Source organism: Carassius auratus, unplaced genomic scaffold (genome assembly GCF_003368295.1).
Source record: "Carassius auratus strain Wakin unplaced genomic scaffold, ASM336829v1 scaf_tig00001753, whole genome shotgun sequence".
Taxonomy (NCBI): domain Eukaryota; kingdom Metazoa; phylum Chordata; class Actinopteri; order Cypriniformes; family Cyprinidae; genus Carassius; species Carassius auratus.
In genome coordinates, this window is record NW_020523394.1 from 196055 (window position 1) to 223402 (window position 27348).

General features: G+C 36.7%; 1 protein-coding gene and 1 long non-coding RNA gene across 4 annotated transcripts in view; both read right to left on the minus strand.

Moving 5' to 3' along the window:
* spock1 (SPARC (osteonectin), cwcv and kazal like domains proteoglycan 1) overlaps positions 1-27348 on the minus strand; it is a 218237-nt gene that overhangs the window by 74372 nt on the left and 116517 nt on the right. For all 3 annotated transcript variants that reach the window (XM_026242697.1, XM_026242695.1, XM_026242696.1), the window contains one exon: positions 21894-21939. In XM_026242697.1, coding sequence (XP_026098482.1) covers positions 21894-21939 — 46 coding nt within the window. The remainder of the gene's footprint in view (positions 1-21893; positions 21940-27348) is intronic.
* Positions 1685-3913, minus strand: LOC113069551 (uncharacterized). The gene is made up of 5 exons (XR_003279752.1): positions 3606-3913; positions 2872-2926; positions 2709-2748; positions 2207-2305; positions 1685-1785 (listed from the first exon to the last, which is right to left on the minus strand). It is a non-coding gene; the product is annotated as an uncharacterized LOC113069551 (long non-coding RNA).

Consider the following 27348-nt stretch of genomic DNA (forward strand, 5'->3'; position numbering starts at 1 on the left):
ATACTTGCCGCATTTTTACACCAGTGCAGGTTCGTGAAAATACACGTGTTCTTGAAATACAGTGTGCAGCTGCATAGTGAATTTAGCCTGAACCTCTTTTTCAGTTTTATTTATGACACAGAAAGTTTTTTGTTCTGCCTGACACGTTCTCAGTCTCTCTCTCTCTCTCTCTCTCTCTCTGACTGTGTCACAGGGGAATTAAACGCCAAATCAATTCACAGCCCAGTGTGTGTGCGCACTGTTTCTCTATTCATTGTAGGAACAATGGGGTATTTTTTTTTTCATTCTTTGTACATTTCTTTCATTTATGTCCTTTCCCTTCATTCATTCTGTCCATCTTTGTGAACACCGGGTCAAACAGAGAACAAATAACTAGCCACTATCAGAAACAGCACCAAAACAAAACCTCAAACCAATTTCCTGCATGTTTGCTCTCTGATCTTCCCCTGAGGCAGTCTGTGCATCTGTGAGTGTGTGTGTCTTTTTAACAGTAAGACAGCTAAAATGAGAATCACTCTTTGTGTACAGCCTGAGGACAGACAAATCACAAATGAGATCTCTTTAAATCTCAATTGTCTCCACTAGAAAGGAGAGTTTAAAGATAATTTTATATATGTCTCAGACGTTTCTCCAGTCCTCAGTAATCTCACATGCATCTCCTAGAGGAGAGCTTAAACTCTCAAACTTTATCTAGTTTTATTAAATATCTAAAGTCTGCAATCATAATTCAGAGACCTCAAGATGTTGTCTTATACTTTTCTCATCAAATGATCTGTAGGAATGGGAATCGAGTTGCTGTGAATCAAGAATCAGTTGCAAACGATTTTATCAAAGGGAATCAATTTCTATTAATATCCTGTTTTAGTTCAATAAAGTTAATTATGAATTTGTCTCTTAGTCGCTCGATTATAGTGATAGGCAGTCCATTTTAGATGTTCTAGTTTGTTTCAATGAATCGGTTAAAAACATCGTCACATACATATTTCTAACAATTTAGTGTTATGGAATGACACACTACACTGTAAAAAGTAATACCTAGATCAAACTTATAAAAAGTGAGGCAAGTGGCTGCATTGGATGTTTTAAGTTGAGTCAACTTGCAGCCTTTTTCAAGTATAATAAACTCTGTAAAATAACTTAATTCAAACACAACAAAATCAAGTTGAGTTAACTAATAAGTGCTATATTAGTCAGTTAGATAAACCTAATTTTCTTGGTATATGTAACGTATTTATGTGTTGCTACAAGTAACCTGTACTCATTTTAGTTAGGTTTTATGAACTTTTTGCTCATAGTAAATTTAACCTAATCAAATGTGAATAAACATTTTAATTAAGTCCTGGCTATTACCTCAGAAAATACATCTAAATGTCTATATTCTAAGCAGTACAGTAAATCACTTTACATAAACAGACTTTATCAATAACAATTACAAATTCAATTGAAGAAGAAAAAGATGGGAAGACAGATTAAAGACAATAACATTTATTCAATGTCAACTAGTGTCACTTTTAACAGTGCCTACACAACATACAAAAGTATGCATAGGGTCCAATCCCACAAAGAGCCTCTGATATATCTCAGAAGTATACACCAGATTTGAGTGATATTAGAGGTTGTGGGCATAGACAAGTCCAAACAGGAGGTTTTCTACAGGTTTGGCACACCTCTGACCATGGGCTGTTCTTCAACTGTGATAATCCCAATCGTGTTTGGCTGATGGCGCATGTATATTTTCAGTGGGGAACTGCCAAGCTCAGCGTGCACCTCTGTTTCATCATGACTCTATTGAGGAGACAAAAAAGAATCAAGAGTTTGGTCAGACAAACAGGTATTGAGATGAATATAGCAGACTGGTAGAAGACAGATACGACACAAAGTCAAAGTTGTACTTTTTAGTTGCTTAAGGTGATGGATACTAGATGGATACTTTGACTAGAGCATGTGACCAGAGTGAAGTCAACCATGACAATGTCATAGAGTGTTGGTACTATACTATCATGATCTACTGTAGCATGAGTGTTGTCTTTTCTGGTTCAAAGGATACATTACAATAAAACAATGCAATTTTCCTTGCCTGTACCTTATTGGTCATCACATTACTGTATTAAATATATTTCAAGAACAAAGTAATTACACCATATCATCACAATAGTAATAACATACAGACAGAAATTAGATAAGTAGCTTTAAGCCCAGTACATACATGGTGGACACTGATGAGGTCTTCCTTTCCCTCCCATATGATCTCAATCAGGCATCTCAGTACCACTTCTCTCCTTTTCTCCACATAGCCAGACGGATCCTGTCAACAAGTAAAATCTGATCAAAATTCACTGCCTGATAACAGTATCACAAATTAGAGAACCTCTGTATTTCAACCATGCAACTGATGTAAAAGGTTGTACTATACATACACCACTACCACTGTACTGTAAAAGATCTCACACTATCACCAGCATCTCACAAAATTGAGATTTAACTGACCATGTAGGCTGTATTTATCAGTATGAATCAAGCTTCTATTAGTGCAGTAGTAGGAGGCAGAAAGGTGATCGTATCTCCCTTCTATTGGTGGTTGGTACATAAAACCTAATTCAGAAATGTAATTGTATGGAGCCAACACTATTGTTTGCAATTTTACCTATGTTTTACTTACCTGGGAATAATTATAGCTTTAACTGTATCTATTCTGAAGTTTTTCTTACCTGTATCTGAAGACCCCAGGTAACAAAAACGCTTGGTTACCTAAAGACAGAAAAAATATGCATGTTAGAATAAGTTTAAAAACCAGTGGTAAATGTAAAATATTTAAGTAACAGGTTAAAAATAGTTTTATGGTTTTGAGCCAGTGCTATCAAATGCACTTACAACTCTGCTGCTGATAACACGAGGACCCCACGACAGCTGCATGCCCCACCGGAGACTGTGTTATTAAGATGAGATTAAATAAGTCAAGTCACCTTTATTTACAGTACACAGCACTTTGAAATATATATATATATATATATATATATATATATATATATATATATATATATATATATATATATATATATATATACAAAGTCTTCTTTGTTGCCTTTTTCTCCATCACACTTTAGAAAACATTATATATCACCTGAAAACATAAAATTTCAAAATTCATCCTTTGAAACCCATTTTAAATTCATCTACCATGAAAATTGTACATCAAAATCATGTTACAAAATGTTTTCAGTCGTGAATTATAGGTTTGGATCATGCACTTTCAAGTCTATGTTCAAAAATGTGAATGGCAGTTAACAGGGTAAGTTAACGCTAACTAACGATTAAACGTGATATTATTGGTAAAATTAAAGCCAAAGTAGTCTTAAAACATAATAGGCATTACTAAAGCACTTGTTTAATTTCATATTAACAACACGGTCTTAACTGCTGTTGTCTTCTGATCGTTGCATACAAGACTTCACTGCTTAGCACTGTGTAGCCAACTTAGCTTGCCATGTGTGCAGGATAGCTAGCTATACAGTACAATTTGCAAACCTTACTTTAGCTTCCTAGTTGAGTGAACGATTTTGCATGACTTTACATCACCAAAAATTGCCAAAACTTGCACATCTTACCGTGTTAATCAGTCTGTGAAATTTAGATCCGCTGCAGCTTTCAAACAGTTGAAGTGCCGAGGAAGCATCTGCCTTGGAAAGTCCCCGCCAGTGAAAAAGGGATAAATCCAACTTAATTTTTATGTGTTTTTTATTTCAAATATTTAAGTTTGATGAACACACATGCCACATCGACAGCTGCTCAAATAAATTGTGTATTTCAACTCACTTTTATAACATTTCTTGTACACAACAAACTCATACAAAAAGCTACCCAAATAAATTGCTATTGTTTTACTTAAAATATATTGTTATGTAAAAAGTGATATATTTTAAGTAAAGAGGAAGTATATTTATACTTTTTAGTATAAAACAAATAAAATAAACTAGATTAAAACTATTTAAAATATATAAAACCTACTGAGTGGGTGTAGCACTTTTTACAGTGTATAGCATTCAAATAAAGCCATTTATGTAATGGCATATTGCTGATTATTACCTTTTATTCACTTAAGTTATGATACATAAAACAATAGGCTTTATCTGAGCATGGACACACACACACACACTTCTGCTCCTCTTCATTTCATTCTGTCAGTCTCTCTCAGTCTGGCTGTACTGATTGATTTTGTGGTTTGTTTCCAGTGTTTGCTTTGCATGCTGTTTTTTTTTTTTCTTCAAGTGTCTCTCTTGCAAATTGATACACTGAAACAAGAAAATCAATTCCACACTAAACTGACCAACCAGCTCACACACCCACACACACACAAACACACACACAGCTTCCATGTTTTATAGGGTTTTTCAGGTGTAATCTTTTTTTTTTATCCCCTTACCCTTTGCAAATTAAAAATAAAAATAGAAATTTTATAATTTAATGATGATTTCCTCATGGGGACCAAAGAATATCCTCACAAGGTCAAGGATTTTGAATATTGCCATCTTTGTGAGGACATTTTGTTTCTGTTTAACCACACACACCTATACACACAAATCACTCCATACATGGTGTCAGATTCATCAGGAAATATTTGACCGTGAGAGTATTAAATCACATAAGTGTTAACAAATCTTTCTCTCACACACATGCACACAATAAATAGATAAACCATTTATGATAATATTAATTAATAATAATAAATGACAAAATACACATTACAAATATTAAAAGTAAAAATAAAATAAAAACTATAATATCTCAATTATACTAAAATAACACAGTACAAAATTGCATTGCATTATTTAACATAATTAAAACTACTTTAAGCTGTTTAAAATTCTCGCTTGCTTTATTTAAAAAGGCAAGCAAAATAAATGAAAATTTAGATAAACAAACCGTCCCATCCCTAGTGTGGGTTTGAGATTTGACTTTCATGTTGTTAATCAGCATTCACTAGAGAGTTTGTCATCCAAACACAAAAACACAGTATATGAATATGAATTCCTCATTAAAGCAAAAAGCCAGACTTCACGCCAACAGATATGATGGATGTTTTCATGAAAAGCTGTCAGGAAGCAGCTCTCATCTTCAGGCAGTCAGAATAAAGAAAACGCAGAACTGCAGCTGAGACCTGCCCAAATTATCCATTCAATCAAACCACAGACCTTCGATCAAATTCCCCATCCGAACAGCAACTGCAGTCTGACCTGAGCAGCACACGTCACCTGTCTGAGTACAGTTATTATTAGTGTTTATCATTCATTTTGGATCCAGAACCGGACAGGAATAGCTATATTATACTTTATTTAACAACTGCAAAAACAGATGGAAGAAAGATGGAAGAACTATTTACTATGATGATTATATTATGTATAATAAATAATTTATTCAATACTGTTTTGTGTGTGTACAGCACTATACACAGTATACAGTATAGCAAATTTATCTTTGTACATAAATAATGTGGTCGATTTTTGTAGTCTACATGTTGTAATTTATTTCTATGTCCTTGCTAAATTTTGTGGTTTAAATTAACATTTTTGTATTTCTTTTTATATTAATTGTTTATTGTTTTGGTAATTTAAAATGAGCTGTTTTAGCATATCAAAAGTTAACTGATCTTATTGCCTTTTCACTCAATGTATTTAATACAATAATTTAAATACAAATTAAATACAAATCAGCTGATTATTAATATCAACTAATGTTTCTGGAAATACTCCATACATTGGGTATTAAAACAGAAGTTACATTTATTGATCTGGATTTAAAACATTTTAAATATATTTCCTTAAATTCAAATTTGTATTATAATATTCAAATCATAAAGCCCAGAGGTCTCTCTATCTGTAGATTTCATCCTAAACGTGAATGTATGCACAAAAGCTAGATTTTGCATATGCACAAAAGTTTTCAGATTTATAAAACCATGCGTTTGCCAGAACCTGTGCAAAAATCCTTTTATAAATCCCACTCAAGGGCCGATTGTGCTTATGTGTATCTCCACCCCGACTCCTCCCAGAAATCACCATATAGGGAGCTTGCAACTCCTCGTTTTACTATGCAGAACCTCATCTGCATATCATTTCCATGCATATTCCCATCCAAGTAAAACTATGTTTAACACCATCAAAGGTACAATGAATATGCCTTTTATTACTATTTTATAAATGCCTTTTAATTGCTAAAATCCATCCAGTATCCTTGTTATGTTTTTGAATAATATATCAAAATATCCATAAAAAACAAAACTGTTTAAAATAGTTATCAGATAAATATTTTACAATAGAGCTGATCTCATTCTTTTCCACTGGCCAAATACTATTACAATTATTTTAAACAATTCAAATCAAATTAAATGTATGCAGGTTGACTGATAAGTCGAACTTCTTTTAGCTATTTTTAGTGGAAACAGATTGGCTTATGTTTATTGCAGTGTATACATTTACCAATTTCTTCAAGTTTCATCCTTCAAAAACGGTGGTATTTTTTCAGAATGTTGTGGAGACGCCTTCACACACCATCAACAACTCCATGCAGCTGCGGTTGTACAGTAAGTTATTATCATTAAACCTATTCAAACCGGACAATAGACCGTTTGACCACTTAATCCAGCAGTGTCTGTCAGAATACGGAAGTAGCTAAGTGGGCATCATTGATCATTGTTATCACTAAAATATTTTATTTCAGTTCTTATTTCCATTAATAAGAGTGGAATATAATGTAAATGTGTAAATTGAAATGAAAAGTTTAAAATCGTTGTTTACTTCATTACTTTTCTCACTCCAGGAAAAAGAGAAAACCCCTTTTTATGAATGTGCACTGAAAAAAAAGTGCCAGATTTTCTCCTTCAAAAGCATCTGACCTCTAAAGAAAGCTTAAGCACCATCTCACAAAGCAGTTAATTATCGCCACCCAATTAATTACAGCTAAAGGAACAACATTGAAAAAAAAAATCTATTCATTCAAGAACATTTCTGCTTTCAGTAGCACATGCCAATGTGTGTAAAGCATCAGAATCAATGATTGGCCCTCAGAGACCAATCACGAGCAGCCAGATTGAGAGAAAGGCCAATCGGAATTTCTAATATTGATCATCAGCCAGCAACGAAATCCAACACACTTTATTTCCTATTTACCATGAAGTAAGGGAGAAAGTGAGAGAGATGAATGCAGCAGGGCTAATTAGTGCCAGCTGACTGGTCAAGAGGTTAAAGACCCAATGACCAATCAGATCTTTTACTCTCTGACACACAATCGGTTTCAAAGTTAACTTTCTGCTATATCTGCCAATGACGAATGAGCTGAGAAAATGACCTGGGCGTAAACATTTCTTATCTACAGTATACTTACAGACAAATAATTTCTACTAATTACATTTATTTAATGTTTTTGAAAGAAGTCTCTACTGCTCACCAAATCTGCATCTAATTAAACACACACACAAAAAAAAACAGTTAAATTCTGAAATATTATTATAATTTCAATTAACTGAATCCTATTTGAATATTTTGTAAAAAGTAGTTTATTCCAGTAGCCACATCAGAGTTTTCTATCTTCAGTGTCACATGATCCTGCAGAATGCATTCTAATATGCTGATTCGCTGCTTAAGAAACATTTCTGATAATTATCAATGATGAAAAAAGTTATTGATGCTTCATATTTTTGTGGAAACCGTGATACACTACCTTTCAAAAGTTTATTAAGGTAAGATATATGTATCTAAAAAAATTAACAAATACGTGGCGGCTCATCAGGGGAAGCACAGTTTCAGTTCATGTCTCAGAATGTGTAATTTGTGTCTGTAATTTCACAGCTGTAATACCATAACATGTTACTGAAGTTAGAAAGCACCGCATTTCTATCGTGAATGGAGAGCCGGGGGAGAGTGGAGCTCTCGTGCCTATGCCTAAAATTGCCAATCAGCATCGAGTGTTCACTTTCAGCACTGAGGAATGTTGAGAAAGGGAATCCTTGTTGGGGAGGCTAGCCTTCCTTGTGGTACATCAACCAATCATCATGAAGACGTAAATTATGTGATATTGATGTAGATGGAGATTCAGAGACCAGAGGGCAAGCTGGAGCAACCAAGCAAGGAGTAAGGAGGCAGAGCCTGAGGGAGTGGGCCGTAGCCAAAGGGGTGGAGGGCAGGAGAGCAGCAAAGTCTGCCGCCTAGGCATCGCAAAGTCTGACCCAAGTAGAGCCTGTCGACTGAAGGAGCCCAACGAGACCAAATGGCTGATGGTCCATACTGGAATCGAGAGTGGGAGGAGCACAGGCACAGGAGTCTGGACGGCAGAATCAGGTGGAATGGAACCATCCGAGGCTGGAGTCAGAGTCAGAGTAGCTTTATTGTCATTCCAGCTCTATACAGTTAGTATACAGTGAAACGAGACAGTGTTTCTCCAGGACCAAGGTGCTACATAGACAAAAAACACAGAACACAGGACTGCGAAGAACTAAACTGGACATACCTTATTTTTCGGACTATAAGTCGCACCTGAGTATAAGTCGTATCAGTCCAAAAATACGTCATGATGATAAAACAAACATATATAAGTCGCACTTGACTATAAGTCACATTTATTTAGAACCAAGAACCAAGAGAAAACATTACCATCTAAAACCACGAGAGGGCACTCTACGCTGCTCAGTGGTAGGGTACAGGAGCACTGAGCAGCATAGAGCGCCCTCTGGCAGCTGTAGACAGTAATGTTTTCTCTGGGTTCATTTCTCTTGGTTCATGTCAAATTAATTTTGATAAATAAGTCGCACCTGACTATAAGACGCAGGACCAGCCAAACTATTAAAAAAATGTGACTTATAGTCCAGAGAGTCATCTTCACACAGGTTTAGATCTGAATGATGGCTTGAGATTAATCACTTTGATATTGAGAATACAGTATTTCTGTGTTCAATCTGCAAATGACAGAACTTCAAACTCTATGACTTTCATTTACATTGAGGCTTGTGGCAAATGTGATGAACCTGATAAACAAAGATTTGCTGTGGTTCATATTTTTCTTGGAATGTCTCATGCAGATAACATCTTTGTGTTCATGTGATGGTCCCATATGGGATTTGCTTTGCATAGTGAATCTAGGCCAAGACGCAGGCCATACTAGACCAGACTGAACAGCACTAATGATGAGAGGAACGGATCACTGCTGGCTGACGTTTGGGTTTCATGAGTTCTGCCGTGTCATCTCTATGTTTCTGATAAAGAAATAAACATCACAAATACATTTTTAATGGCATTATAAAATCATAATGTCATCCTCCTTCTGGCCTGTCACCTATTTTGTCTTTCTGCCCGTTTATGCGTCTTATTGTTTCACATTTGGTTGGTTGAATGTGACAACAAAAGTGCCTCAGTGCCACAATGTATACACAACAACTACAAAAATTACAATAATAATAATAATAATAATAATAATAATAATCAGAAAAAAACTGGATATAATATTTTAATGTAATATGTAAATGTTCATATAATAATAAATGTAAAAGTAATGTAAAATAATACTAAACAAGCAGCAAAGAACATTTAGATTATCATTAAATTAAATTAAGTTAAACTAGCTTATAAATAAAGAAAGAAAGAAACTGAAAATCATCAAATAACTTTTTTAAAGGTAAATAATTTATACATCTAATTAAAAATAATGTATACAATTGTCAGACTCTGTCCCGTGTTTTGTGTGTGTTAATTTGACCCAGGTGTTTCCTATATTGTTTCCTACCCTAAGTAGACATCCAAAACGCCGTTTTTACCGCCACACTTACCGCCGCGGGGGCGGTGTAAAGTGCATTTGCAGCTTTTGACCGCTGAGTGGCGCTTTAACCACAAGTTATAAAACAAGCTTATCAAAGCACATTTTCGCAAATAGACGTCAGTTTTGCCTCGCTGATGTGTTACATTTAACTGCTTCAGTCACGGAAAATTTAAGAAAAACACTATAGTTTAAATATTTATTATATTTAATATTTAATACTCACAGAAGAAAGTTTGGTATTTATGAAGTTATGTGCATTTCTTAGAACGAGAAAGAGAAAGAGTCTGTGCTTATATTTTTGAAGCTACATGGTATTAAACCATATTTTAGATTGGACACATTTAAAAGGTGTGCAGTATTATTTATATTATATTAATTATGCGTTATATTATTCAAAAGAAATTGTGGTTTACCTTGCATCCGAGCATTAAAAGTGGTAGCCTATTTTAGGGGGGTAGGCTACATGGATTCATATGCAAAATGTCAATATTTTAATATATTATGCCTCTATTTTAATTTATATTTTAAATATAAATATATTTTTCCTTTAATAAAACAACATGCATTTTTGTTATTCGTTACCTGCCCTTTATTTTGACATAACCTATTGGGAAAAAGACATTTGTCTGTAAACTGATTAAGAAATTGTTGCATGTTTAAATGTGAAGTACTGTATAATTTCGTTCCCATTATTTAGGCCTAATTTGCCTAAAACAAGAAACGAATAAAATTAAACCGGCACGATGAAATCTTTGAAACTCTAAAGAATTAATAAAACGTCCTCATGATTAAACGCAAGTTCTCTCATTATAATCAACAACAATGTTGCCGCTGGGTTCATCGCCCTAGGCCACACTGCGGCTCGTCGTGGTGACGACATTCGACAACGGCAACGGCACCATAAACTCACTTTTCTGGCACAGGGTCAACTACCATCACCCCATGGACCTCCCGGACCTCAGTTCTGCCCGGTATGGGCTCCCGATGGGTAGTAGGGCCCCAGCTTTAGAGGCAGGGGCTGGGGCCGTGGCCTCCTGCCGAGACCCTTATTTGTCCCAGGTCTTTCCTACTTTTTTTTCATTAGTTCCAGGTCTTCCTCATCTTCCCCTCATCAAGTATGTATATTTAGTGAGTCCCATTGTTAGTTTCTCTGTCGCCTGATAAATGTCTTTTGTGTTCCGGAGTTTTCCCGTTTACAAATTAAAGTCCATGTTTGAAGGAATCTCCAGTGTCTCCCTGCACCTCGTTCCTCATCCCTTCCTCAACCCAGATGGAAACGTGACAATATTTAAGTATAAATAAATAAATAGTATTATAAAATAAAACTGAAAAAAGCTTTTGTTGTAAAAAAAGTTTTAGTAAATAGTTTAATGTTTAAGAAAAAAGTTTTGTTTTGTTGTTTTTTTAGGATGAAGAAAGCATTTGCTCAAATTACCCTTATAAACACACATATTGCATTTAAACTCTGTTAATTGTACTCAACTTGCATCTTTCAGTGAAGTTGGAAAGATACCTACTTCTGTTTGCTCTCATTTTTTTTCTATTTTCGGTCTCTTTAAACCTACAGGAGAGTGTTTTTCTGCCAGTTAAATGGAGCTGCTCCCCAGCTCCAGATAAAGCCGTATTGTCGCTGTGCATAAATTGCAGGCAGTTTAAAGGGCAGATTGTTGTGTTGCCGTCCCTGTGCACTACATTTGCTGCCACTGCAGTTTGGCTCTGAAACGCTGACTCAACACCAAAACCATACAAATGCAAATGAAGCATTCAGAGAGAATTTCCCCATAACGAGGCTGTAATGAGGCCTGCACACACAATTAAATTCACTGAGAATGCATGCCTTGCCACAATAACAGATTATGGCAAAGACAATGTTGCATTTAAACACACACACACACACACACAGAAACACACACGTTACTTTCTGAGCTCATTTAATCCCTTGTCATGTATGTAATGGACAAGATCATAACCCTCATTTATCTTAAAAGTGAATAATTACAGGCTGAGGCTAATTAAATTAGTCAGGCTCAGCCACACTGCTTACACGGTCAGAGAGAGTTTAACCATGGTGTGTCACAGCGTCAGTGTGTTTGCAGAAGTGCGCCGTGGGAGGCTGTTTATGAGAGAGAGAGTGAGAGAGATGATTCTCTAAATTGTTTGTCTCTCTTGTCTAATGAAAGTTCAGCAGAAGTGAATCGATAAACTATGATTTAGGAGATCAATTTGGAAACTATGGCATTCTTTGGGAAAGATACAGCAACACACACACGGTTGCAAAATAGCACACATCAACTATTACCCACAATTTAGCTTATAATATTGTAGCATATAACATTTTAAAATGTAATATTTAATATTTAGAAAATATAATAATAATTATTTTACAATAAAACTGAAAAAGCAGCATAGAACATCTATGAAAACTAATAATAAAAATAATAAATAATAAAACTTAAAAAAACAGCATAGAACATTTTAAAAGTTAATTTATAAAAAAACAAATGATCATTTTAAAATAAAACTGAGTCGTTGTTTTTTTTTGTTTTTTTTTTTCAAATAAACAATAATAACAATTATATATTTTTTTTCTGGCTGGTCCAGCTAATTTTAGGGTACTTTAGGAAAGCCTCTGCATGACCTTAAGCATGTGTGAAATCAGTCCAATGGAATGGTGAGATGTTACAGACTTTGTTACAGATGTTACAGCTTAAACGTGCATCCAAAACAAACAGCTTTAGCTTCTGATAGGTCGAAGTAAGCTACTCACAAGGATGTAGGAAGTATGGCAGAGAGACACAGTGTCTCGCTACCCTCTGGGAACCATGTTTACATACATAACCTAGAGATGCTCCCCTTTGGGAATGGCAATACCCACTCCACCATGTTGACAAATGCCTGTCTAGTTTGGATATATAGCGTGCACAGCTAAGACAAGCACCTGAGAGTCTGGAGTGGTACCCAACTCTAGACTGTAAAATCTATTTCTAAAAAAAATGTGAGCAGAAGAGACCAGTCCACCATATCACACACTTCTTGCAGGGAAGACCCTGAGAAAAGGTTTTATAAGCTGTCATACTTCTCCTGGTCCTGTAACAGAAAACCTCAAAGCACCATGAAGGATACATGTTTCCAACAGTTTTCTTCCCAATGACTGACCACCGAAAGGGATGTGGTAAGCAGCTATGGCCGCCACTTACACCCTTAAGGTCAACCCTGCAGAGAACCGTCAATACGGGATCTCCAGAACTCAAACAACTGAACAATTAACTGGGACCGTCTGGTAATCCGAAACCACAAAGTGAACACAATCCATTGCAAGGAGTACATTTTCCAGGTGGAGGGAGCTCTGGAGTGGAGTATAGTCTCAACAACATGAGTTTCTTTCTACAAGCTGGGCCCCTCAGAGGCCAAACCAATAATTCTAGATGGGGATGGAATCGCTCATCCCTGTCTGGAATTACTGGTTTGGCTTCTGACTGAGACAGAGGCTCCCTCCTGATTGGAATCTCTTAGGGAGAGCCGTTAAAGAGGGACACTAGGTTCAAAAGCCAATCTCGGACCGACAAAAATGGGTCTTAAAGAAATAGATGGTTAAGTCTCTAGACCCACACAGATACACTGCCTTCTCTACCACATCAGGATGGAGCCTCCATTCCCTGGGCCTCAACCCCTGTATCGACAGGATGCCTGCTTCTTGATTCAGGTGCCCAGGGATGTAAACTACTCTGAGTGAGTGGAGTTTTCCCTGACTCCACAGGAGGATCTGTTGTTCCAACTTGTATAGTGGGCGAGAATACAGACACCCTCTGGGGGTTGATATAGGAGACCACCAATGTGTTGTCTGTGCGGACAAGCACATGATGGTCCCTCAGGTCTGGAAGGAAGTGTGTCAGTGCATGAAACACTGCCAGCATCTCCAGGCAATTCATGTGCCACTTGAGATGGTGGCCTTCCCACATACATTGGGCAGACCACTCACTCATGACTGCTCCCCAGCCCATGAGGGAGGCGCTAGCAGCAGTACAGCAAGCCAAATGATATCACACTGGACACTGCTGCCATCAGACCCAACAGTCTCTAGAACTATACTGCAGTGAGTGACTGGCCTAGCCTCAAACACAGTTTTCACTACTGTGGGAATCAAATAACACAAGCAGCGGAGACAAATCTGCATCCTTGTTGGAATCCATACAACACACAGAAAAGTGCTTCATTGTACTGCAGAAAGTACACTCTTCTTGGTGTTCAGACCTAACACCAGCTCTTCCATGTGATGTTTTGACTGAATGATTCCACATCCTTCCATGGAACACTGAAGTACCAGATGTAGAGCCCAGACACACTCTTGAGAGGGGGAACATGTTCTGTAGCCTCTTTGCTCTTGAGAGTAACTACTTCCTGTTCCACTACCAGAGCCTTCCTGGGACACATCATCAGTCTCTCAAGGCCTCTGATACCCATGCTATTTTGGGTCTATTGTAGCTAGATAGTTGTATTCAGTGTTCTGAAGCAGATGACTGGCAGGAAGTGACCAATTTACCCACTCTAGCAACATCACTTAAGGGGATGAGCATTCTTGTACCATATCACTGGAGACTGCTGTGCACCGAAGCACCAAAGGTGGCGGGATTGACTGAACAGCCTCCTGAGGGCACTAAGGAGAGATGGGCACTGTATAATGAGGTGTGAACCGCTTCTTCCCAATTATTGGAACCAGTCTCTCAAGACTGGTCTCTTGAGCAATCAGCTTGGTGCCCTGAAGCGGATGACTGGCAGGGACAAACTGAACTGGCTGCTTGATAACCTCCCAGTGTCCCATGAGAGACCCAAGTGAGCGCTGTATTTAGAGGGTGAGGGAGGAGAAAGGGTAAGGCCCATCTCCAATCCCTATGCTAAATTAAAATAGACATACAGTATAAACTTCTTTAAGCCAGATGACTATTTCATCATTTAATTCCTCAGAATAAAATGTAGCCAGACAAACATTAGATGAATATTATAATAATGCATGCAATTTAAAAGAATTGTGAATAATAGCTTGCAAACACATCGATACGTTTGCATGCAGTTGGAGGAAAGAGAGAGAGAATGGGAATCTTCACTCTGCTCAAAGATTCCCCCAGCATTATTTTGTAGCAGATCGGTAAAGCATTGCCTCAGCAAGACGAGGTCCCAGCCACTCGACCCTACATTGCATAACATTTTCTTTCCTCGAAAAAAAAAAAAAAAAAAAAAAAAAAAAACACCAGTGGGAGCAGAGCAAAACATTCCAGACTAGTACACGTCAGGAATTTTATGAATGAAAGAAGCTCAAAAGCTGACTGTGCTTGCTCCTCTCTTAAAACAAACCACACATATAAATCACGCTGATGAGGCAAGGGCACAGATAAACACATAAGCTGAAATACAGTCTGCTCATATGTTTTATTTATTTAGTTCTTGACGCAAATCCAGCATCTATGGCGAGAACCAGCTAATCTATACACACACATGTCCGGGGACCATTTTTGAATGTTCAGTTAACCTAACCTGCATGTCTTTGGGCTATGGGAGGAAACCGGAGCAGACTAAGAGACTGAGGTGGTAATTCCTCAGCATTGAGATCTAATTTGGGGGAAGAAACTGCTACATGGGCTTCCGAATCCTGAGACAGAGAATGCTAGATCCAGGGGGTGAAGTTGGAGAAAGGGCGAGTTCAGTTTCCAACCCTTCCACTAGATCCATATGCGATTCCCATTATCTCATTCACTGCCATGCTTCAGAAACAGCGGGGCAGGATCCACAAGGACCACAAACATGGACACACTCCTCAAATTGTGCCCAATGGGAGCACAATGCTCACAGTCAACCCCCTCAACTGTCTGTGCCCCACTCCCGAACAAACAACACAATTATCATATGTATTCACACCTGTAATGTTTACCGCAGGCAGGGAAAAAACACATGGTATAAAGTGCTGCCTATTTTTCTTGCTCACCAAACATTTTAGTGACTGTGCACCAGATATTTCAAACTGACACACACAGAGTGCTTTCATTTATTTGGTTGCTTAAGAGGGTGTTATACCTCGAGTAGAGAGCAAATCACTAGGTTTCAGAGCGGCACCACATACCAAGATCAGGGAGGTGTGCTGATCAGAAGAGTGTGAGTAAAGCAGTATCAGTTACAGAAATCATGCTTTTCTTAAAGGAGTCATTCACAGAGGATTAAACTAGTGCAGATGGTACACACACATACAAACACACTCAATCTCTCAGTCTCCATATGGTGTGGTCATGCATGCCTCTGTCTGCTGGTCTCTACTGGTGTTTCTGTAAAAACAATAGAGCTTGATTGGTTTATTCATAAAGGTTTGTCATAATCGTTAGCAGAAGTGCTCAGCAGAGCGAATGTTAAATTGATATCAAACAGCGTTTAAAAAACTCACCCTCTATTGCAGATTTAGCACACTTATCTGTGAAGGATTCTTCACTTAAAGAAGTATTTCATTTACTTCAGAGCAATTTCCATTTTTTCAGCTTTACATTTATTCATTAATGTAAAGTGACTTGCAGTGCATTAAAGGTTTACATTTTAATCAATATTGTGTTTCCTGGGAATCAAAACCACGACCTTGTCATATAAAAATCATCTACATTCCTGAAATACTTAAATGATTTGCTACAACTGCATGTGTTACAAATGTGCTGTACATAGCAATGCATGGCAAACAGTTTAACTAGAAATGTGGTGTTACAAGAGTGTTAAAATCCTACATAACATTGGAATATTTCACTGTCTAATTATCTTGTCTGTGTTTCTATTCATCAAAGAATCCTGAAACATAAAATGAATAACCATTTCCAGAAAAATATAAAACAGCACAATCAGTTTCAACACTGATAATAATAAATGCATCTTGAGAAATCAAATAAGCATAAGGGTGATTATCGTTAAGTAAAACTATAACTATAAAAATATTTAAGGCAACATTTTCACGTAGTTAATTTTTAAGTACTAAAATCACAAAAAAAAAAATATAATAAAATAAAATAAAATAAATAAAACAAATAAATAAAACAAACAAAAACATTTTAATAAAAAAAATAAAAAACAAACAAAAAGTAAAAAAATAAAAAATACTGAAACAAACAAAAAGAAAAAAATAGAAAAAAAGAAAAAAGAAAAACAAATTACTAAATTACAAAAATTTTACCTAAAAGTAAAATGAAAACAGAAAATATAAAATGAAATCTAATCCAAACCCATTATATATATATATATATATATATATATATATATATATATATATATATATATATATATATATATATATATATATATATATATATGTATATATATATATATATATATATATATATATATATATATATTATGGCTGGTAATTTAGATAAAAAAAATCAGAAAACTAAATAAAGTGTTAATATGTTTAACACATTTAACACTCCCTGTCCCTCCCCAGACCTGTACCAATGACTACACATCTTGCAATAAGCTGTAGTGGCGAGTCAGTCAAGCATGATGCAAAACAATGACAACACATATCTGCATGGCTTTCTGAAGGGAAATTTTTAATTCAAAACTCTTTACAATGGATTCACTGATAAAACCATATTGCGAATTAGAATCGCCACAAATTAAGTCATCCTCAGAAACACTAACAAACGCAATATCTAAAGGGACTGTACTTATACCACCTTATACCACACTACAACTCATCACGCTCCCTAAGGTCACAAAACGCTGGACTTCTGGTAGTTCCTAAGATAGCAAAGTCCACTAATGGAGGTAGAGCTTTTTCGCATTTGGCTTCCAAACTCTGGAATAGCCTTCCTGATAATGTTCGGGGTTCAGACACACTCTCTCTGTTTAAATCTAGATTAAAAACGCATCTCTTTCGCCAAGCATTCGAATAATGCATCTCATAATTTGTGACTGCAGTTGCATCTGATCAAATGCACATTATTATTCTTTAGCTTGGGTTAAACTAATTAATTTTACTTGGTTGGACCAGCAGCTACGTTAATTATGTGTCTATTTGTTTCTCTGTTTTGCTAGGGGAATAGGATTTACACAAGCTCCAGACTGGATCCAGAACACCTGAGAAGAGATGATGCTGACGCTCAGAGGACCTCAGATGATGCTAACCCTGGAACAACATACAGAACTAACTAATATTGCTACAAGTGTGATTGCATCATATAATAATTGCTGTAAATAGTGTTCATCTTCTGGTTGACTACATCTTGTATACATTTTTTCAGAAAAGTCCTGTCATATGCACATAAACTGATAGTCAACACTGATAAACTACTACTAAATATTGTAGAAAATTAATTTTGTGTAAAGTTGCTTTGCAATGATTTTTATCGTAAAAAGCGCTATACAAATAAACTTGGATTGAATTGAATTGTAATGGACTGTAGGCCTGTTAATATTGTGGAAGACACCACCTTGTGCTTCCTTTTCTCGCCTGCTGGTGGTGGGATGACTTGGAAGGGTGTGGAGGATTGCACACCCCTGTTGAATAATCTCCTTTAATTGTGGAGAGGATGAAGATGGGAATGATCCTCTTAATTTCACTTCCATGTGGACTCCAGGGGATCGGCAGTCCTCAGGATTATTCTCAATCCTAGACAGTATGTTATATTATTTTGGTATTGTATTATTTTGATACTTGAATAAAGAATCTTGCAAGTCAATCGATCTGCACAAGTGCTCCTATTTTATGTTATGGTCGAGAACGAACCCGGTACACCTTTGAAGAGAAAAGCTTAGTCTTCAAAGGTGTACCGGGTTCGTTCTCGATCGTGCTATGAAAGAGTGAGCATTGGAAAGAGAATTTGCAGAGAGAAAATTAGATCACCAGTTAGCTGTGCGAAGATTGGAGCTTGAGTTAGAGAAGGAACAAGATGAGAGAGCGTTTCAGTTAGAAAAGTTGGAGTTGGAGTTAGCAGTAAAAACAGCAAAAGGTTTGCTATTAGATTTGCCTCCTGATTTACCACAGCATTCAGCTGTAGGTGAACCTGTGTTTGATGTTCATAGAAATATGATTAGTTGAGATTAGTTGAGAAATATTTCTATCATTTTGCACGTGAAGCTTTATCCATGAAATGGCCAAAAAGCTTTTGGACTTTATTGTTACAGTGTGTTTCCACAGGTAAAGCACATGGAGCTTATTCTGCTCTCACTGGAACAGAGTGGTGAGTATGATATTGTGAAATCTGCTGTGTTATATGCTTATGAACTCGTGCCTGAGGCATATCACCAAAAAATTTAGTAACTTGAATAAAACTGATGAATGTACTCATGTTGAATTTGCAGTCTTAAAAACGACATGAGTTTTGCATTCAAGCTAAGATAAAGTATCCTGTGATGAGTAGGAGTAGGAGACTGCGCTCTCACGAGACATGGTTTGCTTTTATTGTAAAAAGCCTGGTCATAAAATATCTGACTGTCTTATTCTTAAGAGGAAAGAAAGACTGCCGAAACCTATTGCTTTGCTTTCTATTTCACCATTCATTGATACTCCTGATGCGAAAGATCAGACTTTACCTAGTTTTGGTGGTAAATCTGTTGATCGGTGTGTAACTACTTTTGTTGATTATACACCATTTATCACTGTAGGAAATGTGTCATTGCCTGGTTCAAACAAAACTGTGTCAGTGCATCTTCTTTTAGATATGGGAGCTGTGCAGTTGTTTCTTCTAGGAGGAATTTTGCCCTTAACTTCTGAAGCTGCTATTGGAACCCATGTACTAGTACGAGGTTTTGAGATGGGGTTTGTTTGCCTCTGCATCAAATCCATCTTTCCTCTGCCATTGTATCTGGTAATGTTGTAGTTGGTGTCCGTTCTTCACTTCCAGTTCCTGGGATTACATATATTCTGGGAAATGATTTAGCTGGGGGAAATGTTTGTATGGGAATGTTTTGTCAGAAAGTCTGATGTTGAAAACCATAAAGAATTCCCTGATATGTTCCCAGCTTGTGCAGTTACTTGATCAATGGCTAAACCACTGTCTGAAAATCAAGTTGTAGAGGTTCCACTTCATGACACTTTCTTTTACACTGTTAATACAGGTGAACAAGGATCTGATGTGTCCAAAGGTCCTAAACAAAAAGACCTAAAGACCTGCTCTTCGTTGTCTTCTGACCAGGAAGATTCTATGGTACTGCGACATGAATTTACTGACACATCTGAGGTTTTGTCCACCCCCTGAGAAAACTAATATTGATTGTTTTGTTGATGGCTGTTCTCTGACTTCCTTGTTACAGATCTCCTGAGAGGATTTAATCGGCGCTACTAAACACAGATATAGGCCGATGCTGATATATTAAAAAATGACAAATATTGCCCCGATATATCGGTCGACCTCTATTACTGATTATAATGGGTGTAGACACGGTCCAAGCCTGTGTGTCTGGTCTCAGCCCAATTGCCTACATCAGGAATGTTCAAATGGCAAGACACGGCCTCGTTTACACTGCAGGTCTTGAAAAACCCATATCGGTCGATCTCTAATCAGTAATCTGTCTACAGTGTACACTGGATGCGGCACGGCATGACACAACAAATCCCAGACAGTAAAGTCCAGCCTTGTTCTATTTATGAAGTACTGACACAAAATTCAAAGGATTTTCAACGATTACTTTGTCGCATCCAGTGTAGACCGACTTTAGCTTTTGCAGTGCGGCATGACAACTTAGACACAGTGTAAAGCCCCGTTCACACCAAGAACGATAACTATAAAGATAACTATAAAAATAACGATATTAGCGTCCACACCAGCGAACGATATCGTCTGTTTATTCTGAGCGTACGTGTGTCTGCCGCTTTAAATCCTCGTTATAGCAGGGTGGATTCTGATTGGATGTCAATGTTTGTATCGTTCATCAGCTGGAAAAAAACTCATTCTGAAAACGATTCCAACGATTCCGTTTCTCTATGCCTTTATCGTTATAGTTGTAGTGTGGACTCTGCTATTCTTTAATATTGAGAACGATTTTTAGAACTATATCTTTATCGTTATCTTTATAGTTATCGTGCTTGGTGTGAACGGGCCTTTACACTGGTAACTCATCAGTAGACTTTCCTTTTTTGTACAGGCTTTATTTTTTCACACTTTTCTCACTCTCAGTAATTCAAGTTTTTATATGAATGAATCTCTGAATGGAACCGACCTCTCTTTAGAAAAGTTTTGGTTACATTTTCATTTTATCTGTTAAGTAGCATTTATGTGCACAGCGCTGCTTTGTTTACAGCCGTTACTGAGGAACGCACTGTTTCTGACATTCCAAAAGCATCTCCTACTGGCAGAAAATGAATTTGCATGTTTGTTTCTTCTGTATATTTAAATTTGTAAAATTTATATGTGTTTACAATAATCCCATTTGCAGTTTTTATTCAGACCAAGGCAAAACCCCATTCACATATCCCCATTTTAAAAATAATGCAGAAAATTTATACTTCTGACTCATTGCTTTTCTTTAAAAAATGATTTAAAAGGCTCAAAAGGTTTATCTCAACTTTAAATCTATTGCTATTTCGTGGTCTACAGCATGAAAGCCATTATAATATGTACATGACAAAACAGAAACATTGGACATAACAACTATGGGGCACCACTGTGCAGCAGCAAGCATCACAACAAAAAAGGAACCTCAAGGCTGATCTAGGTAAATGTTCCTATATTTTTCCTAGGGCCGCCAAATCACTAAATCTGCCCCTGTCCTCAATTGCAAAAACTATTCATGAATGAAATACACGTTTTGTTTTAGGATTTGGGTAGGACTGATTATAATTGTATTTCTATAAAAACAACAGAAGTCTATGATGTGTCTTCATTTAGCTATGTGTGTGTGTTTCTGGCTCTCTGTATTGATTAATGTCTGGAGCAGAGATAAGAATGGATACACTGAAATGAAGATTCCAGCACTTGATTGTAGTTTTTTTTATGATTAATCTGGGTATAGCTATAGTGTGTATGAAGCAGAAAGGACAGTTAGGAGAGAGATAGAGACTACAGGGTCAGATAGATAAGTGGATAAACGCTTCTGAACAAGAAACACACATTTTTACTTAATCTTCTTACCTTGGTCTTGTGCTTTGTTGGGGTTCCAGGTTCTGAAGTAATCATCCTACAGAAACACACAATGACACACATGTAAAATCCTCAAACAAGACAAGTCGAGCTTCAATTCCACAAACTTTAGAAAGAAGAAAATAGCTTTATGATTGAAAGGACAGTGTGAAATAAGACAGAGACAACGACTGGTGGTCTGAGGGTGAGATAAGTGTACAGACAGATTGTCTGGTGATGTCTATAATGAAAGCTGTATAGTAAATGGACTGTCTGTGAAGGCATTCGCTTCAACTGCTTGATCCAAACTTACATTTCATCTTCCTCCTGCTCTCACAAGTCTCTTTTTACACAGAATATTTGGGCTCTTAACCAAAAACCTCAAGAAATAAAATAAAATAAAATAAAATAAAAATCTATTTGATTATTTTGGTCTCTGCAATGTTGCTTAAAAAAAAAAAATTATAAACAATGAAATTACCAAAAACTTTAGTACCAAAAACTTTAGACACAAAAGTACAAGATAAAAAAATCTTAATAGCTAAATTAAATGCATTACAGCAGACTTTATCTGTATCTCGATCATACTTGTGCATAAATCCAAGATGGCAGCTGGTTATGTATTACATGTCTCCTCTCTGTTTCTGCATTTGTGTTAATTTTTCAGTAATGCAGTCTTTGGAAAAACCTTTGTAGCCTGCCTGTGTGTGTCTGCGATCATTCTTGTATTGTGGATACTGGTTGAGTGCTTTTGATGTTGAGTTGGGGGATTTGTTGCTCTTCTGCTGATCCGGTGTCTAGTCGGACTGTAGGCTGAACGTCTGATGCATATGGAACATTAAAGAAGAAATACTTGAGGAGTTTCGAATTCTTCATCGGATTGGTTGAATTAAACAGGATTTCCAGGAGATGTGTGTGTCACGTTCTTTAACGTTACGCCTGGAAACAAAGATGCCGTGACACCAAACCCCCTCATGAAAGAAGAAAGCCGCTGTGTTTACAACTGTGACAACAAGTGCTTGTCAGGATCAACTAAACACTGTGTGTATCACTCTTACTGCAGGTGATTTTCTGATGACACTATCATTTACACATTTAGTTCTTCTTTGATAATTGCATTTTTTGCTTTCTCTAGTCTTCAATTAGTTTTAAATACAAATAAAACAAAATGCCTGGCTTTTAACAGAAATCTACCACACATTGAATATCTGCCCAAAATGTTTTACTGGATGCCTCTGAGATTATGATTATGTTGAATGCTACAAATACCGTGGTATCTGGCTTGATAGCAAACTGTCGTTTGAAACACATAAATGTACTGCTCAGAATGGTTAAATCTTGTATTGGTTTTCTTTATTGTAACAAATCTTCATTTACGCATTGTTCATAACAGTTTTTGGTTAAAATGAAAGTGCTTCCAATTTTGGATTATGGAGATATATTTCACAGGTCTGCTTTAAAAACTCTCCTTCAAAAACTTTATATTATTGTTCTTTATTATTGAACTGGTCTTCTCTTTATTCTTGCAGACAAATTCATTGTGTGGTTGGAACCATCTGCAGCAAAGTTTAGTTCATTTATTTCGCTCTCTTTAAAATTTTCGTAAAATTTCAATTCAGTCAATAGTACAAGATCATTGTACTTGCATTTAGTTATTTTTTACATTTTCTTTTTTAATTTTTTGTTATTTTTTGTCACTCTTTATAATTGTGTTATTTGTAACTGTTATGTTTTTATTGTATTGTACCTGCTTTTTATCTCTTGGCCAGGTCATCATTGTAAATGAGAACTGGTTCTCAACTGATTTACCTGCTTAAATAAAGGTTAATCCAGACTCTTTATACTTCAAGGCACTGCACTGGTGTTCCTGAGGTGATAATGCAAGCAGACTATTTTTCTTCATCTAAGCCATACATTGGCATACTTCATTTCATAAAGTCAAAACTTATTCCACCCATCAAAAAGTGCATGCACAATGAAACAAAGTTCACTATATACATTAAAAAATCTAATAAAAATAATAAATAAATAAAAATGTAAGTAAAAAAATAAAATAAGATCACATTTTAAAGTTAAATAAAATAATAAAATAACATACAATAAATAACACCTGACTGATTCCACCAATCAAAAAATGTTATATAAATATAAAGTTAATAATAATAATAATAATAATAATAATAATAATACTTTACTGATTCCACCTATAAATAAAATAAAATATTTATAAAACTGATACCACCTATCAAAAAGTAATATAAAGTTAATAATAATAATAATAATAAAATACTATTGAATGAATCAAATCACAGGTCCCATCACTTCTGACTGTTTTATGGAAGGGCAAAAATGACAGCGAGTGCAAGAGATTGATTTTCATCTCTGCAACAGACTCCAGATAGAATCTCACACACTATCCAACATTTCCAAATCCAATTGCTAACACAGTCCTCTCCCAAAGTGGAGCCGCTACAGGCCGCATAAACGAATATTTGACTTTAAACTCTCATTAGGGGCTCTTAAGCTTCGAGCAGATCGATGTTTTAGTGTAAAATATCTGGTTAATTGAAATGGTAAATGGACTGCATTTATATAGCGCTTTCAACAGACCACATGGCCATCCAAATCGCTTTACAACTTGCCTCACATTCACCCATTCACACACTCATTCACACACCGACTGCAGTGTCATTCAAGGCACCATCCAGCTCGTCGGGAGCAGCTGGGGTTAGGTGTCTTGCTCGAGGACACCTCGACACTTGGTCAGGTGGAGCCTGGGATTGAACCACCAACCTTCTGGTTTGTAGACAACCTACATGAACCACTGAGCCACTGTCACCCACAATTTTAATTAAGCGGGTAATTAAAAACACACTTATGCGCGAATAAGTTACATCTGTTGATAAGCTACAGAAGACATTTATCATTCCGGTGTAAACATCTGTAAACTACAGCTCTCAGGCCGTGAGCAAAGCCAGGTAGTAATTCCACTCAAAGTTTACGGTGGTCTCAGCAAAACTAGGCTAAATATGTCTGTGGGCTCATGGCTCCGAATCAAAGGGGAATTGCAGGAAAAGTGAAACTCATTTTACCCTCAGAATGACAAAACCTGAGTCTGCAAACCTTCCAGCCAGCAGACCTTCTCTATCCTGCAAACTCTCACAATCTAATGTCACTGTTGTAACATTTATTTTCAATGGTTCCAGCAGCAAAACTTCTCTCTGTGGAAATTATGACCTTTGCGATGTGTCTTTGAATGAACGATTCAATTTCAAAACAAATTTAAATTAGAACAGAACAGCAGAAATGTGTTTACAGTGATGAAGGTACAAAGTCAGGAATCATTGGTGCACAATATGTATCATCTATAATTTTGACATTCTTGTTTTGTTATTTACAGAGCCCTGCACATGACACGCAGGAAAACATATAAGGCTTTTACTATAGTGTTCCCTCGATTTACTATTGTGTTCACTCGATTTATAAATTGTGCGCACGATTTACTAATTTGTTCCCTCGATTTGCTAAATAGTGCACACGATTTAGTAGATCGAACGAACGCAATAGTAAATTGAGGGAACAAATTAGTAAATTGTGCACACAATTTCTTTTTTTTCTTGCATGTCATGTGCGGGGCTCCGTAGTTATCGAACATATCACTCACTTTGCAAATAAATAAATAAATAAATGCCCCGTATGAGTTATTTACAGGTCCTTCTCAAAAAATTAGCATATTGTGATAAAGTTCATTATTTTCCATAATGTAATGATAAAAATTAAACTTTCATATATTTTAGATTCATTGCAAACATACTGAAATATTTCAGGTCTTTTATTGTTTTAATACTGATGATTTTGGCATACAGCTCATGAAAACCCAAAATTCCTATCTCAAAAAATTAGCATATTTAATCTGACCAATAAAAGAAAAGTGTTTTTAATACAAAAAAAGTCAACCTACAAATAATTATGTTCAGTTATGCACTCAATACTTGGTCGGGAATCCTTTTGCAGAAATGACTGCTTCAATGCGGCGTGGCATGGAGGCAATCAGCCTGTGGCACTGCTGAGGTGTTATGGAGACCCAGGATGCTTCGATAGTGGCCTTAAGCTCATCCAGAGTGTTGGGTCTTGCGTCTCTCAACTTTCTCTTCACAATATCCCACAGATTCTCTATGGTGTTCAGGTCAGGAGAGTTGGCAGGCCAATTGAGCACAGTATTACAATGGTCAGTAAACCATTTACCGGTGGTTTTGGCACTGTGAGCAGGTGCCAGGTCGTGCTGAAAAACAAAATCTTCATATCCATAAAGCTTTTCAGCAGATGGAAGCATGAAGTGCTCCAAAATCTCCTGATAGCTAGCTGCATTGACCCTGCCCTTGATAAAACACAGTGGACCAACACCAGCAGCTGACATGGCACCCCAGACCATCACTGACTGTGGGTACTTGATACTGGACTTCAGGCATTTTGGCATTTCCTTCTCCCCAGTCTTCCTCCAGACTCTGGCACCTTGATTTCCGAATGACATGCAAAATTTGTCCAAAAGTCCAGTGCTGCTTCTCTGTAGCCCAGGTCAGGCACTTCTGCCGCTGTTTCTGGTTCATAGGTGGCTTGACCTGGGGAATGCGGCACCTGTAGCCCATTTCCTGCACACGCCCGTGCACGGTGGCTCTGGGTGTTTCTACTCCAGACTCAGTCCACTGCTTCCGCAGGTCCCCCAAGGTCTGGAATCAGTCCTTCTCCACAATCTTCCGAAGGGTCCGGTCGCCTCTTCTCGTTGCCACACTTTTCCTTTCCACAGACTTCCCACTGAGGTGCCTTGATACAGCACTCTGGGAACAGCCTATTCGTTCAGAAATTTCTTTCTGTGTCTTACCCTCTCGCTTGAGGGTGTCAATGATGGCCTTCTGGACAGCAGTCAGGTCGGCAGTCTTACCCATGATTGCGGTTTTGAGTAATGAACCAGGCTGGGAGTTTTTAAAAGTCTCAGGAATCTTTTGCAGGTGTTTAGAGTTAATTAGTTGATTCAGATGATTAGGTTAACCCTTAGGGGACTAAGCCCTTTTTGGTCCGTTTTCTCTATTTTTACATTTCGGCTTATAAACCATATGTAATGAGGATGGACCACCATGTATTTGGTATCTATGGATTCAGAAGACCCTAAGCTACCATAAGCATGCATGCAATATGTTTATATAAAGGAAGTATGAGTGAAAAATTTTACAATAAACTAGAGAATTTCAAAAACGAAAATTAGATTTTTGTCATTTATTACCGAAAAACACACAATATAGAACAGTTTTTGAACAAAGAAAATATATTTTTTCAAACTCTTTGCTTGACAGAAATGTGTTATTGTTTAATCAAATGTGTAAAGAACAATTAAATAATCAACTTTTTTTAAAAACAGTCCTAGGCATGCCAGTGAGCAAAGAAAGGCCTCTCCAGGGCTTTCCAGTAATTG